Source organism: Danaus plexippus, chromosome 31, assembly GCF_018135715.1.
Source record: "Danaus plexippus chromosome 31, MEX_DaPlex, whole genome shotgun sequence".
Classification (NCBI taxonomy): domain Eukaryota; kingdom Metazoa; phylum Arthropoda; class Insecta; order Lepidoptera; family Nymphalidae; genus Danaus; species Danaus plexippus.
In genome coordinates, this window is record NC_083558.1 from 33,029 (window position 1) to 50,074 (window position 17,046).

General features: G+C 37.7%; 1 protein-coding gene across 1 annotated transcript; it reads left to right on the forward strand.

Annotated features, from left to right (window-relative positions):
* The first annotated feature begins 848 nt into the window (after positions 1 to 848).
* On the forward strand, positions 849 to 2,514 carry LOC133319855 (uncharacterized). Its single transcript, XM_061525726.1, has 2 exons — positions 849 to 1,391; positions 1,795 to 2,514. The coding sequence occupies exons 1-2, from the start codon at positions 849 to 851 to the stop codon at positions 2,512 to 2,514; spliced, it is 1,263 nt and encodes a 420-aa protein (XP_061381710.1).
* The last annotated feature ends 14,532 nt before the right edge of the window (positions 2,515 to 17,046 follow it).

Here is a 17,046-nt window from a genome sequence, read left to right on the forward strand (position 1 = left end):
AATCGGACCCTCTTCCAACCCCTAATCTCCCAGTACGGCCGGTCACCGCGGGAGAGTTCGACCAAAACCCTCCCAAGAACAATTATCAAAACAAAAAATACCGTCTACATCTGCACCCTCGACGTTAGATCGTTATCTACTGATCAAAAATATATTGAGCTCAAAGCTGCACTAGGAGCTATTAAACATGATATAATAGGTTTGTGTGAAGTCCGCCGCCTAGGAGAAAGGATAATCGAGGACGACGAATATATCTTCTACTACATTGGTCTAACAAAAGGACGATATGGTGTAGGCTTTCTAGTAAGGAAACACAAAGATAACATTAGAAAATTTACTGGATTATCCGAAAGAGTATGCGTACTGGAAATCAAAATGGAAAACCTGTGTTTTGCGGTAATTCAAGCGTACGCCCCCACTGAAAACTCATCACAGGAAGAAATTTTTCTAATGCATCCGCCAAGCTAAAAACTCTAGCGGAGCAGGAAAGGTACCTTACAAACCTCTACACCTTTATACCAGAACTCACAAAGAATAAAACTATAACGTAGAGGAGTACTACCAAAAAATCATGTGCTACATCCAGATAAGCCTAAAATCATGAAAGGAACACATAAGAACAAAATCCTATCCGCGAAAGCGCTTGAACTCATGAAAGAAAGAAGCGAACTACAAAATAAGCCCAAATTAAGCGTTGCTGACAAAGAAAAACTAAAAACTTTGTATAAACTTACCAATAAAGAAATAAAAAGATGCTACGCTACCTACAGAACAACAATTATTCAAAAACACCTCAATAATACTAGATCTGCCAAAAAAGCTTATAAAGAGCTAAACCAAGCCAAAACATGGGTTCCTTTTCTCAAGTCTGGCAACAACAATGCAATTCTCGCACAGAAATCATAAATGCGGCTACTGACTTCTACGCTAATCTATACAGACAACCAGACACGCAAAATCAAAACATGGTTTCCTATAGCCACACAGGTACCTCTCCGATACACCAGTTTACAGAAAATGAAGTATTGAAACAAATAACGAGACTCAAGCCAGAAAAAAGCCCAGGACCGGATGGAATCACCAACGAATGTATCAAGGTTGCGAAGAATCTGCTACTGACTCCAATCACTATCCTATGGAATAAAATACTTGACGAAGAAGCTGTGCCACATCAATGGATGACATCGGAAATTATACTACTGTATAAAAAAGGTGACCCAGCCGATATAGGCAACTACCGTCCTATAAGCCTAATGTCTTGTTTTTATAAACTTTTTGCCTCCAGTCTACTTGAAAGGATAGCCCCGGTCATCGATGCTCACCAACCGATCGAAAAAGCCGGTTTCAGAAGCGGTTTCAGCACGATGGATCATATCCAAGTGGTTGACCAGGTGATTGAAAAATATTTAGAATTTAACAAACCCCTGTGTTTGGCTTTCATTGATTACAAAAAAGCTTTTGATTCAATCTCACACGAGAGCAGAGAGCAGCATCTGGGAATCGCTGAATGCAATAAACATAAATGAAAAGTATATCAATAACAGCACAAGTAGAGTCAAACTGGACAGAGTAGGCGAAGTAATTAGCATAAAGAGAGGTGTCAGGCAAGGAGACCCGATATCACCAAAATTATTCATAGCCGTCTTACAACAAGTAATGAGTGAGCTGCCATGGTCCAATCAAGGTATTAATATAAATGGATTTTTTTTAAGTCATCTCAGATTTGCCGATGACATAATTTTATTCTCGGAAACCCCTCACCAATTAAATAAAATGATAAACGAATTAAACCAGGTTAGTACAAAAATTGGTTTGGAAATGAATCTGGATAAAACAAAAATTATGTCTAACCGCAGAGCAACGCCCATCTTAACAATTAATAACACACCTCTAGAGTCTGTCAACCACTACATATACCTAGGAAAACAAATTTCCTTTAGTAAGGAAAGGAACACTGAAGAACTTAACCGAAGAGTGGCGATTACTTGGAACAAGTTCTGGTACCATAAGGAAATACTAAAATCACAACTTCCGCTACAGGCCAAGAAAATAGTCATGGATACAGGACTTCTACCGTGCCTCACCTATGGATGCCAAACTTGGATCTTTGATCTCAAAACCAGGAACAAAATTCAGTCTACCCAGAGAAAAATGGAAAGAAGCTGCCAAGGTATAAAACTAAAGGATAAGATGAAGAACGTTGACATTCGAAAGAAGACAAAAGTACGCGATGCCTTAACTTTTGCAATGAAGGCTAAATGGAAGTGGGCGGGCCACGCAGCCCGCTACAAGGACGATAGATGGACTCTACGGTCAGTAAAGTGGTCTGGACCAAAAGGCACCAGACCAAGAGGTAGACCAAAGGCCAGATGGGCAGACGAAATTGTAGCGTGCGCGGGCGGAAGTTGGATAAAGAGAGACAGCCCTGCGCCTAATGACAGAGAAGACTCGCGTTCCTTGGGAGAGGCTTTTACCCGAACGGGGTCCATGCATTTATTAACTACAAACAAGTAATAATTAGATAAATAAGATTTAAACTAAGTACAATATATTTACTAACTTAGTTATTAATTTAGAGTTATTTAATATGTACTATGCATGGAATTAAATTAAATTAATTAAAGCTTAAGTATTAGGGGTTTTAAACTTTATATCGAGAACGTGATTATTGCATCAAACTCAACATCGGAACATAAGGAGCACATTAGACATGGACTAGATCGTCTTAGTAAGTACGGTGTAACTATTAACTTAGTTAAATGCGAGTTCGGAAAACCTGAGTTAAGTCTTCCGGGATTTCGAGTATCGAAAGTAGGACTGAAACCATTTGAAGAGCAAGTTGAGGTTATATAGGAATTTCCGAGACCGGAAACGGTTGACCGATAAAGTTGGTTTCCCGGAATGATAAACTTTTATAGCCGTCATATGCCTAAAGCCGCTGAAATATACGCAAAATTAAACATATTTTGACATAACGCCATAAAAAGACAAAAGTTTAATTCCGCGGACAGGAGGATCTATCGAAGCATTTGAACTGTGTAAGCGAGGCATTAAAAACACTGTTAGCTTGTCCTGTCCAGCACCGGACTGTCCGATAGCGCTGATGACAGATGACAGACTGCAGGAATACTAGTGCAGGCTCTGTTTTACAACAAAGAGAAGGTAATTCATGGAGGTCATTAGGATTTTTTTCAAATAAATTAAGCGAAACTCAACGACGTCACAGCTCATATGATAGAGAATTATTAGCAATATACATGGCCAACACAAGGCAGGCCACTAGCTGTGTATACGGATCATGAGCCTGCAGTGTATTCCTTAGCAAATAATAAAGTTAGTAAGAATGATACACCAAGGTGAATCCGACACTTAGATTTTATAATGCCATTCTGTAATAATATAAAACATATTAGTGGAGCGCAAAATATTGTTGCCGACACCTTTTCGCGAATATCGGCAATAGAGTTGCCGTCACCCATTGATTACGAGGATTTAGCTAACCTGCAACGTGGGGATGACGAATTAAAAAATCTAATGAAATCTAAAAATCTGAATTTCAAACAAATTTTATTGCCACATTGCAATGAACCTCTATATCGCGAGGTATCTGGACAGAGAGCACGTGTTTATTTGCCCGAACGATTTCGAATATCAGCTTTCAACGCGTTACATGAAGTCAGTCACCCGGCACGCGCGAATCGCGAAGATAATGCAAGATCGTTACTTTTGGAAGGGAATGAATAAAGATGTTAATAATTGGACAAAGGCATGTTTAAAATGTCAAAAATCAAAATTACATAGACATACTACGTCACCGTTTGGACATTTTATAAATAGCGACAGGTTTGAACATTTACACATGAATATACATAGTAGGACCTTAAACATACTGCAACGGTCGTCGGTGTATTGTTACCATGACGGATAGAAACAAATTTCTGATATACAAGAAAGATATTTTTGCTGACACCATATTCCGGGTGGATTGCAAGATTTGGATATCCGTTAAAACTAACAACAGATCAAGGGCGCCAATTTGAATCTAATTTATTGAGACAATTAGCTAATAGAATGGGTATTAACAAGCTTAGAACTACTGCATATCATCCACAATCCAATGGACTTACAGAACGTTGGCATCACTCATTAAAAACATCTCTAATGTGTAGAGGTAATACAGAACAGCGGGTTTCCGAGTTACCATCTGTATTACTAGGCCTTCGAATGATTTTGAGAGATGATACGCAAATAAGCGAGTCCGAAATGCTTTATGGAGAAGCAATAAGATTACCGGGGAATTTCTTTCAGCCCATACAGCAGAAAACCTCGGACAACGAAATTATTCTCCAATCACTCAGAAGAAAAATAGCGAATATTGCATCTGTCTGCATCTAAGGGGAAGAAGTAGGAATCGGACACTGTCAACATCGTACTCGCTATTAAATAAGTTTTAAAATTATTTAAGTGTTCCAAAGTAAAGTGTTAAAATCAAAATATAAAACCAGTGCTCAAACTACTTCGAATAACATATAGAACATAGTGTATGTACAATATAATAGACTAAAAAGTGCACAAAATCGTTCTACCAAATGTCACTAAAAATTCACAGGAGACCAAGAACATATCACCGTTAAAGGGCAAAATAATGATGTGGTGGCTGTAGTGTAAAGTGTACGACAGAACGGAAACTAGAATTACATTAAAACAGTGAATAAAACAAAAGCACCAAAAACTGTAACCTCAAAAGTGCTAAGTAATCGTAATAAATCTCCGTTCCTAAATCACCGATCAATGTACCTATCAGCGCCATCTATGAGGATCCATCAGAACTTCTTAGACAGACCCTAGCTTGACGTCCACTTCGTTATCTCACAACATTCATACGCTTATACAACTCGATCGCCACTTAAACAAGAACTACTTACCTGTTCCCATAGAGGGCGCTAAGCGTAGTAAAACCTAAACATGGACGAAATAAAAAATATGTTAATCAACATGCAGCAAGATATAAAGCAGCAAAAACAGGATATGCTGGAGATGAAAGAAGATATTAAATGCACAATAATCAACAGCCTCAGCGAGAAGTTCAGTAACTTAGAACTGAAAAACGAGCTTATGGAGGAAAAAATAAAAGAGTAATCAAATAAAATTAACAACCTAGAAAGACGGTTTAGACGCAAAAATCTGATTCTTTTTGGCGTAGAAGAGAAAGAAAAGTCGTACGAAGAACTAGAAAAAATGGTAATCAATATTATAAAGACATACATAAAAATTTCATGCGAAGATTATAACAGAGAAGCTGTTAGAAGGTTGGGGAAGAAGGGCGAAAAAGTTCGACCGATAGTTATAACATTCAACACCTTAGGTTTCAAAATAAAAATACAAAAAAACAAACAAAACCTTAAAAGTACTTCTTATTACTTTAAAGAAGACTACCCAATCGAAGTCCTGAATAAGCGTAAAGAGCTGCAAGTCCAACTACAAAAAGAAAAAGATGCAGGAAATACCGCTTTTATAAAATACGACAAAATTATTATACTGAGCAACAAAAATCCCCCACTGATACAGCCAAGCAAAAGAAACCTATCAAAGTCCCCGGAGACGTTCCACCCTGAAAATCAAAATGCCCAACAAAATAATAAACAACCATCTCAGAAAAATAAAGGGGACATGAAGAATTATATAATACAAAAGCCCAAACTGTTTCTCGCTCAGACAGAATCAACGCCACGCCAATCGAAGACATCAGACCATAACACAACATAGCAATCAAAATCGGACCCTCTTCCAACCCTTAATCTCCCAGTACGGCCGGTCACCGCGGGAGAGTTCGACCAAAACCCCCCAAGAACAATTATCAAAACAAAAAATACCGTCTACATCTGCACCCTCAACGTTAGATCATTATCTACTGATCAAAAATATATTGAGCTCAAAGCTGCACTAGGAGCTATTAAACATGATATAATAGGTTTGTGTGAAGTCCGCCGCCTAGGAGGAAGGATAATCGAGGACGACGAATATATCTTCTACTACATTGGTCAAACAAAAGGACGATATGGTGTAGGCTTTCTAGTAAGGAAGAAATACAAAGATAACATTATAAAATTTACTGGATTATCCGAAAGAGTATGCGTACTGGAAATCAAAATGGAAAACCTGTGTTTTGCAGTAATTCAAGCGTACGCCCCCACTGAAAACTCATCACAGGAAGAAATAGACAGTTTTTACGAGGACTTAGCGAAAGCTCACGATTCGATATCTACTGAGTACGTATTTTCTATAGGCGATTTTAATGTTCGAATCGGAGCTCCAGAAAAGTACGAACGTTCCGCTACAGGAAAGTATGGTTGCGACATCAGAAGCGATCGAGGCACGAGACTAATTCAATACGCACATGAGTACAATCTAAAAATTGTAAATACAATGTTCAAACTAAAGCCAAAAAACCGCTGGACATGGATCTCTCCAGATAAAAAAACAAGAAATGAAATCGATTATACCATGACCACGAAGCACCATATGATCTCTAAATATGAAGTACTACCATGTTTTTTTTCGGATCGGACCACAAACTACTAAGAGCAACAATACACCTAAATTCAACAAAGAAAAGTAGGCGCAATTTTTCTAATGCATCCACCAAGCTAAAAACTCTAGAGGAGCAGGAAAGTTACCTTACAAACCTCTACACCTTTATACCAGAACTCACAAAGAAAAAAACTATAACGTAGAGGAGTACTAAAAACAAATCATGTGCTACATCCAGATAAGCCTAAAAAACATGAAAGGAACACATAAGAACAAAATCCTATCCGCGAAAGCGCTTGAACTCATAAAAGAAAGAAGCGAACTACAAAATAAGCCCAAATTAAGCGTTGCTGACAAAGAAAAACTAAAAACTTTGTATAAACTTACCAATAAAGAAACAAAAAGGTGCTACGCTACCTACAGAACAACAATTATTCAAAAACACCTCAATAATACTAGATCTGCCAAAAAAGCTTATAAAGAGCTAAATCAAGCCAAAACATGGGTTTCTTTTCTCAAGGCTGGCAACAACAATGCAATTCTCGCACAGAAATCATAAATGCGGCTACTGACTTCTACGCTAATCTATACAGACAACCAGACACGCAAAATCAAAACATGGTTTCCTATAGCCACACAGGTACCTCTCCGATACACCAGTTTACAGAAAATGAAGTATTGAAACAAATAACGAGACTCAAGCCAGAAAAAAGCCCAGGACCGGATGGAATCACCAACGAATGTATCAAGGTTGCGAAGAATCTGCTACTGACTCCAATCACTATCCTATGGAATAAAATACTTGACGAAGAAGCTGTGCTACATCAATAAAGGACATCGGAAATTATACTACTGTATAAAAAAGGTGACCCAGCCGATATAGGCAACTACCGTCCTATAAGCCTAATGTCTTGTTTTTATAAACTTTTTGCCTCCAGTCTATTTGAAAGGATAGCCCCGGTCATCGATGCTCACCAACCGATCGAACAAGCCGGTTTCAGAAGCGGTTTCAGCACGATGGATCATATCCAAGTGGTTGACCAGGTGATTAAAAAATATTTAGAATTTAACAAACCCCTGTATTTGGCTTTCATTGATTACAAAAAGGCTTTTGATTCAATCTCACACGAGAGCATCTGGGAATCGCTGAATGCAATAAACATAAATGAAAAGTATATCAATAACAGCACAAGCAGAGTCAAACTGGATAGAGCAGGCGAAGTAATTAACATAAAGAGAGGTGTCAGGCAAGGAGACCCGATATCACCAAAATTATTCATAGCCGTCTTACAACACGCAATGAGTGAGCTGCCATGGTCCAATCAAGGTATTAATATAAATGGATTTTTTTTAAGTCATCTCAGATTTGCCGATGACATAATTTTATTCTCGGTGACCCCTCACCAATTAAATAAAATGATAAACGAATTAAACCAGGTTAGTACAAAAATTGGTTTGGAAATGAATCTGGATAAAACAAAAATTATGTCTAACAGCAAAGCAACGCCCATCTTAACATTAATAACACACCTCTAGAGTCTGTCAACCACTACATATACCTAGGAAAACAAATTTCCTTTAGTAAGGAAAGGAACACTGGAGAACTTAACCGAAGAGTGGCGATTACCTGGAACAAGTTCTGGTACCATAAGGAAATACTAAAATCACAACTTCCGCTACAGGCCAAGAAAATAGTCATGGATACAGGACTTCTACCGTGCCTCACCTATGGATGCCAAACTTGGATCTTTGATCTCAAAACCAGGAACAAAATTCAGACTACCCAGAGAAAAATGGAAAGAAGCTGTCTAGGTATAAAACTAAAGGATAAGATGAAGAACGTTGACATTCGAAAGAAGACAAAAGTATGCGATGCCTTAACTTTTGCAATGAAGGCTAAATGGCAGTGGGCGGGCCACGCAGCCCGCTACAAGGACGATAGATGGACTCTCCGGTCAGTAAAGTGGTCTGGACCAAAAGGCACCAGATCAAGAGGTAGACCAAAGGCCACATGCGCAGACGAAATATTAGCGTGCGCGGGCGGAAGTTGGATAGAGAGAGCTAATGACAGAGAAGACTGGCGTTCCTTGGGGGAGGCTTTTACCCGAACGGGGTCCATGCATTTATTAACTACAAACAAGTAATAATTAGATAAATAAGATTTAAACTAAGTACAAAATAGAAACTAACTTAGTTATTAATTTAGAGTTATTTAATATGTACTATGCATGGAATTAAATTAAATTAATTAAAGCTAAAGTATTAGGGGTTTTAAACTTTATATCGAGAACGTCATTATTACATCAAACTCAATGTCGGAACATAAGGAGCACGTTAGACATGGACTAGATTGTCTTAGTAAGTACGGTATAACTATTAACTTAGTTAAATGCGAGCTCGGAAAACCTGAGTTAAGTCTTCCGGGATTTCGAGTATCGAAAGAAGGACTGAAACCATTTGAAGAGCAAGTTGAGGTTATATAGGAACTTACGAGACCGGAAACGGTTGACCAATAACGTTGGTTTCCCGGAATGATAAACTTTTATAGCCGTCATATACCTAAAGCCGCTGAAATATACGCAAAATTAAACATATTTTTACATAACGCCATAAAAAAAGAGAAAAGTTTAATTCCGTGGACAGGAGGATCTATCGGAGCGTTTGAACTGTGTAAGCCAGGCATTAAAAACGCCGTTACCCTGTCCTGTCCAGCACCGGACTGTCCGATAGCGCTGATGACAGATGACAGACTGCTGGAATACTAGCGCAGGCGGTGTTTATACAATCTACTATTCATGGAGATCATTAGGATTTTTTTCAAATAAATTAAGCGAAACTCAACAACGTTACAGCTAATATGACAGAGAATTATTAGCAATATATATGGCTATTAAACACTTTCGATCTCTAATACAAGGCAGGCGCCAGGCCACTAGCTGTGTACACGGATCATGAGCCTGCAGTTTATTCCTTAGCAAATAATAAAGTTGGTAAGAATGATACACCAAGGCGAATCCGACACTTGGATTTTATAATGCCATTCTGTAATAATATAAAACATATTAGTGGAGCGCAAAACATGGTTGCCGACACCCTTTCGCGAATATCGGCAATAGAGTTGCCGTCACCCATTGATTACGAGGATTTAGCTAACCTGCAACGTGAGGGAGGCGAATTAAAAAATGTAATGAAATCTAAAAATCTGAATTTCAAACAAATTTTATTGCCACATTGCAATAAACCTCTATATTGCGAGGTATCTGGACAAAGAGCACGTGTTTATTTGCCCGAACAATTTCGAGTGTCAGCTTTCAACGCGTTACATGAAGTCAGTCACCCCGGCACGAGCGCATCGCGAAAGATGATGCAAGATCGTTACTTTTGGAAGGGAATGAATGAAGATATTAATAATTGGACAAAGGAATGTTTAAAATGTCATAAATCAAAATTACATAGACATACTACGTCACCGTTTGGACATTTTATAAATAGCGACAGGTTTGAACATTTACACATGGATATACATAGTAGGACCTTTAACATACTGCAACGGTTATCGGTGTATTGTTACCATAACGGATAGAAAGACATTTCTGATATACAAGAAAGATATTTCTGCTGACACCATATTCCGGATGGATTGCAAGATTTGAATATCCGTTAAAACTGACAACAGATCAAGGACGCCAATTTGAATCTAATTTATTGAGACAATTAGCTATGGGTATGGGTATTAACAAGCTTAGAACTACTGCCTATCACCCACAATCCAATGGACTTATAGAACGTTGACATCACTCATTAAAAAAATCTCTAATGTGTAGAGGTAATACAGAACAGTGGGTTTCCGAGTTACCATCTGTATTACTAGGCCTTCAAGCGAGTTTGAGAGGTGATACGCATATAAGCGAGTCCGAAATGGTTTATGGAGAAGCAATAAGATTACCGGGGGATTTCTTTCAGCCCCTTACAGCAGAAAACCTAACGAAATTATTCTCCAATCACTCAGAAGAAAAATAGCGAATATTGCATCTGTCTGCATCTAAGGGGAAGAAGTAGGAATCGGACACTGTCAACATCGTACTCGCTATTAAATAAGTTTTAAAATTATTTAAGTTTTCCAAAGTAAAGTGTTAAAATCAAAATATAAAACCAGTGCTCAAACTACTTCGAATAACATATAGAACATAGTGTATGTACAATATAATAGACTAAAAAGTGCACAAAATCGTTCTACCAAATGTCACTAAAAATTCACAGGAGACCAAGAACATATCACCGTTAAAGGGCAAAATAATGATGTGGTGGCTGTAGTGTAAAGTGTACGACAGAACGGAAACTAGAATTACATTAAAACAGTGAATAAAACAAAAGCACCAAAAACTGTAACCTCAAAAGTGCTAAGTAATCGTAATAAATCTCCGTTCCTAAATCACCGATCAATGTACCTATCAGCGCCATCTATGAGGATCCATCAGAACTTCTTAGACAGACCCTAGCTTGACGTCCACTTCGTTATCTCACAACATTCATACGCTTATACAACTCGATCGCCACTTAAACAAGAACTACTTACCTGTTCCCATAGAGGGCGCTAAGCGTAGTAAAACCTAAACATGGACGAAATAAAAAATATGTTAATCAACATGCAGCAAGATATAAAGCAGCAAAAACAGGATATGCTGGAGATGAAAGAAGATATTAAATGCACAATAATCAACAGCCTCAGCGAGAAGTTCAGTAACTTAGAACTGAAAAACGAGCTTTTGGAGGGAAAAATAAAAGAGCAATCAAATAAAATAAACAACCTAGAAAGACGGTTTAGACGCAAAAATCTGATTCTTTTTAAAGACATACATAAAAATTTCATGCGAAGATTATAACATAGAAGCTGTTAGAAGGTTGGGGAAGAAGGGCGAAAAAGTTCGACCGATAGTTATAACATTCAACACCTTAGGTTTCAAAATAAAAATACAAAAAAACAAACGAAACCTTAAAAGTACTTCTTATTACTTTTAGGAAGACTACCCAATCGAAGTCCTGAATAAGCGTAAAGAGCTGCAAGTCCAACTACAAAAAGGAAAAAGATGCAGGAAATACCGCTTTTATAAAATACGACAAAATTATTATACTGAGCAACAAAAATCCCCCACAGATACAGCCAAGCAAAAGAAACCTATCAGAGTCCCCGGAGACGTTCCACCCTGAAAATCAAAATGCCCAACAAAATAATAAACAACCATCTAAGAAAAATAAAGGGGACATGAAGAATTATATAATACAAAAGCCCAAACTGTTTCTCGCTCAGACAGAATCAACGCCACGCCTATCGAAAACATCAGACCACAACACAACATATCAATCAAAATCGGACCCTCTTACCCTCTTCCAACCCCTAATTTCCCAGTACGGCCGGTCACCGCGGGAGAGTTCGACCAAAACCCCCCAAGAACAATTATCAAAACAAAAAATACCGTCTACATCTGCACCCCCAACGTAAGATCATTATCTACTGATCAAAATATATTGAGATCAAAGCTGCACTAGAAGCTATTAAACATGATATAATAGGTTTGTGTGAAGTCCGCCGCCTAGGAGAAAGGATAATCGAGGACGACGAATATATCTTCTACTACATTGGTCAAACAAAAGGACGATATGGTGTAGGCTTTCTGGTAAGGAAGAAATACAAAGATAACATTATAAAATTTACTGGATTATCCGAAAGAGTATGCGTACTGGAAATCAAAATGGAAAACCTGTGTTTTGCAGTAATTCAAGCGTACGCCCCCACTGAAAACTCATCACAGGAAGAAATAGACACTTTTTACGAGGACTTAGCGAAAGCTCACGATTCGATATCTACTGAGTACGTATTTTCTATAGGCGATTTTAATGCTCGAACCGGAGCTCCAGAAAAGTACGAACGTTCCGCTACAGGAAAGTATGGTTGCGACATCAAAAGCGATCGAGGCACGAGACTAATTCAATACGCACATGAGTACAATCTAAAAATTGTAAATACAATGTTCAAACTAAAGCCAAAAAACCGCTGGACATGGATCTCTCCAGATAAAAAACAAGAAATGAAATCGATTATATCATGACCACGAAGCACCATATGATCTCTAAATATGAAGTACTACCATGTTTTTTTTCGGATCGGACCACAGACTACTAAGAGCAACAATACACCTAAATTCAACAAAGAAAAGTAGGCGCAATTTTTCTAATGCATCCACCAAACTCAAAACTCTAGCGGAGCAGGAAAGTTACCTTACAAACCTCTACACCTTTATATCAGAACTCGCAAAGAATAAAACTATAACGTAGAGGAGTACTACCAACAAATCTTGTGCTACATCCAGATAAGCCTAAAAAACATGAAAGGAACACATAAGAACAAAATCCTATCCGCGAAAGCGCTTGAACTCATGAAAGAAAGAAGCGAACTACAAAATAAGCCCAAATTAAGCGTTGCTGACAAAGAAAAACTAAAAACTTTGTATAAACTTACCAATAAAGAAACAAAAAGGTGCTACGCTACCTACAGAACAACAATTATTCAAAAACACCTCAATAATACTAGATCTGCCAAAAAAGCTTATAAAGAGCTAAACCAAGCCATAACATGGGTTCCTTTTCTCAAGTCTGGCAACAACAAATGCAATTCTCGCACAGAAATCATAAATGCGGCTACTGACTTCTACGCTAATCTATACAGACAACCAGACACGCAAAATCAAAACATGGTTTCCTATAGCCACACAGGTACCTCTCCGATACACCAGTTTACAGAAAATGAAGTATTGAAACAAATAACGAGACTCAAGCCAGAAAAAAGCCCAGGACCGGATGGAATCACCAACGAATGTATCAAGGTTGCGAAGAATCTGCTACTGACTCCAATCACTATCCTATGGAATAAAATTATTGACGAAGAAGCTGTGCCACATCAATGGAGGACATCGGAAATTATACTACTGTATAAAAAAGGTGACCCAGCCGATATAGGCAACTACCGTCCTATAAGCCTAATGTCTTGTTTTTATAAACTTTTTGCCTCCAGTCTACTTGAAAGGATAGCCCCGGTCATCGATGCTCACCAACCGATCGAACAAGCCGGTTTCAGAAGCGGTTTCAGCACGATGGATCATATCCAAGTGGTTGACCAGGTGATTGAAAAATATTTAGAATTTAACAAACCCCTGTATTTGGCTTTCATTGATTACAAAAAAGCTTTTGATTCAATCTCACACGAGAGCAGAGAGCAGCATCTGGGAATCGCTGAATGCAATAAACATAAATGAAAAGTATATCAATAACAGCACAAGCAGAGTCAAACTGGATAGAGTAAGCGAAGTAAGTAATTAACATAAAGAGAGGTGTCAGGCAAGGAGACCCGATATCACCAAAATCATTCATAGCCGTCTTACAACACGTAATGAGTGAGCTGCCGTGGTCCAATCAAGGTATTAATATAAATGGATTTTTTTTAAGTCATCTCAGATTTGCCGATGACATAATTTTATTCTCGGAAACCCCTCATCAATTAAATAAAATGATAAACGAATTAAACCAGGTTAGTACAAAAATTGGTTTGGAAATGAATCTGGATAAAACAAAAATTATGTCTAACCGCAGAGCAACGCCCATCTTAACAATTAATAACACACCTCTAGAGTCTGTCAACCACTACATATACCTAGGAAAACAAATTTCCTTTAGTAAGGAAAGGAACACTGAAGAACTTAACCGAAGAGTGGCGATTACCTGGAACAAGTTCTGGTACCATAAGGAAATACTAAAATCACAACTTCCGCTACAGGCCAAGAAAATAGTCATGGATACAGGACTTCTACCGTGCCTCACCTATGGATGCCAAACTTGGATCTTTGATCTCAAAACCAGGAACAAAATTCAGTCTACCCAGAGAAAAATGGAAAGAAGCTGCCTAGGTATAAAACTAAAGGATAAGATGAAGAACGTTGACATTCGAAAGAAGACAAAAGTATGCGATGCCTTAACTTTTGCAATGAAGGCTAAATGGAAGTGGGCGGGCCACGCAGCCCGCTACAAGGACGATAGATGGACTCTACGGTCAGTAAAGTGGTCTGGACCAAAAGGCACCAGATCAAGAGGTACACCAAAGGCCAGATGGGCAGACGAAATTGTAGCGTGCGCGGGCGGAAGTTGGATAGAGAGAGCTAATGACAGAGAAGACTGGCGTTCCTTGGGGGAGGCTTTTACCCGAACGGGGTCCTTGCATTTATTAACTACAAACAAGTAATAATTAGATAAATAAGATTTAAACTAAGTACAAAATAGAAACTAACTTAGTTATAAATTTAGAGTTATTTAATATGTACTATGCATGGAATTAAATTAATTAAAGCTTTAAAAAAAAAAATTGCATCTGTCCCGAAAAAGGAAGACAGAGAAAGTAATCAGTATAGATCGTTTAAAACCTGCTTTCACTCCTTTAAGGGCGGAACATGAGACCCATCCAAATAAGGCAAGCGAAACTCTAAACAATAATCTTAAAATATCGAGATTCGGTAGCAGTATTAAGTCAACAGTTCGTTTCGCCTTGTAACAACATCTTCTTAAATAAATTTATTTATTACAATACATCTAATAATAGGAAAAACAAAAAGCAAAAACATAGACGAGCACATCATTATAGTTCAATATAGGGCAGGAAATATAAATATAAATATATAGTGCCGCCTCTTCAGCAGCGGCGATAGAAGAATCAAGTCAAACTTCACTAATAAGATACGAAATATATCTACTTTTCATCATCGCATGCATCCTGGCAGGCGTGGCTTACATGACGTGGAGAAAGTGCAAGGAAAGTTACGCGCACTATATGAGACGAGAGCTTCGGGAAGTGCGTCCGGGGTAACAAAGCTTAAACAGCGGTTCACCTTCTCAACGAGTGATTATGTGAAGTGAACTAGAATTAGTTATGAATTAATGTTATTGAGTGTTACTTTAAAAGATTTATAGTAATATTTTTTGTTGTTGTTACAACTATGTAACATATGTGTTTAGAGTGTAAAATGTTATTTTTGTAATAAATAGTTATGTATCGTAGTGTATACGCAATAAAAAATAAAAAAAGGGGGAAGTATTGTGTCTGGTATAAATACTATGACATTTGATTTTATTGTTCAGTACTGTAATAGACACTCAATTAAATGGACTCTTACTAATATAGTGTTGTTATTTCACGCTTACCAAGTAAAGTGCTATAGATTAAACACACCCTCGTTGACACACTATATATATTCACAATTTAGTGCACACTCGATGAAGTCTTCCACCAAACGATGGGAATTGACTGACTCTTGCATTAAGCACGTTACAAGATTTGGCAGTCGTTTTTAAAAACTACCCTCTTATAGTTTTTATTTACATTTGCAACAGTGAGTCAATTCACAAATTAATATTAACAATCATAAAAACTTTTTACTGCTACAATTCAGTAAATCATTACAATATCTAACACGAAGAATATTTCCTAGTAGAAGACGTGTATACATGTTTAGTCAGTGATTTAAAGGATATACTATCATCATAAGTGATAAGTGCATCAATCTTCAAATAAGAAAAATGCGAAGTCATGAACCTTTGTTAAGTTGCCGCGAACTGAACTAACCACTTTCAATGGATGTTGGGATGATTCGCCAACCTTTCGAGACCTGATAACATAGTTGGTGAGCAGCAATGTCCTTGAGCAAGGTACAAAAGTTACGTTATATTAAATCTAGTATTGTCGGAGAACCTGAAAATCTATTACAGCATGTTCATGGAATAGAAACAAGCTACGAACACGCATTGGACACGGTTACACGGTGATATGGAAATAAACGCTTAATGGATGACACTTTACTACAGCAATCATTTAATCAACTAAAAATAGTTCCGTCGTCTTGTGCTCAGTTTAAAAAAAAGAACATTCACCTGCGGAGTCGTGGGATCAACTTATTATACAGGGTGTCCCAGAACTCAACGTCAAAGTTAATAAAATAACGAAAAATCTTGACCTACGTTTATTGGAATAAAAGTCATATAGGGATATAACAGTTTTTATAAAAATAAATGTTAAAATTCGTTTCCCATCAGCATCAATACACGCCCTACATCTTCTTAAAAAAGATCTACTTACTAACCGGGCATATCCTGGAGAGTTATGTCCTCAGCAGCTTGATAAGTTCGTTCACGCAGGTCGGCTGCGCTCTCAACACGCTTTGAATAAACTTTTTCTTTGCGAACGCCCCAATAAATAAAATCCAGATGATTTAAGTCTGGGGGACAGGCTGGCCACGAGATACAATAACTGATTCAAAGCGCGAACTTTTAACGGCACTTGTCTTGGTACTTTAGTACATTTTTTTAAAGTAGGACCTTTCAAAGTCGTATAATTTTAAAAATTTCAAATTCATAGTATAACAAATAGTGTTAATTCTAGAAAACTCGGGGCAATTGTGTCATTACTTTTGACTGTGG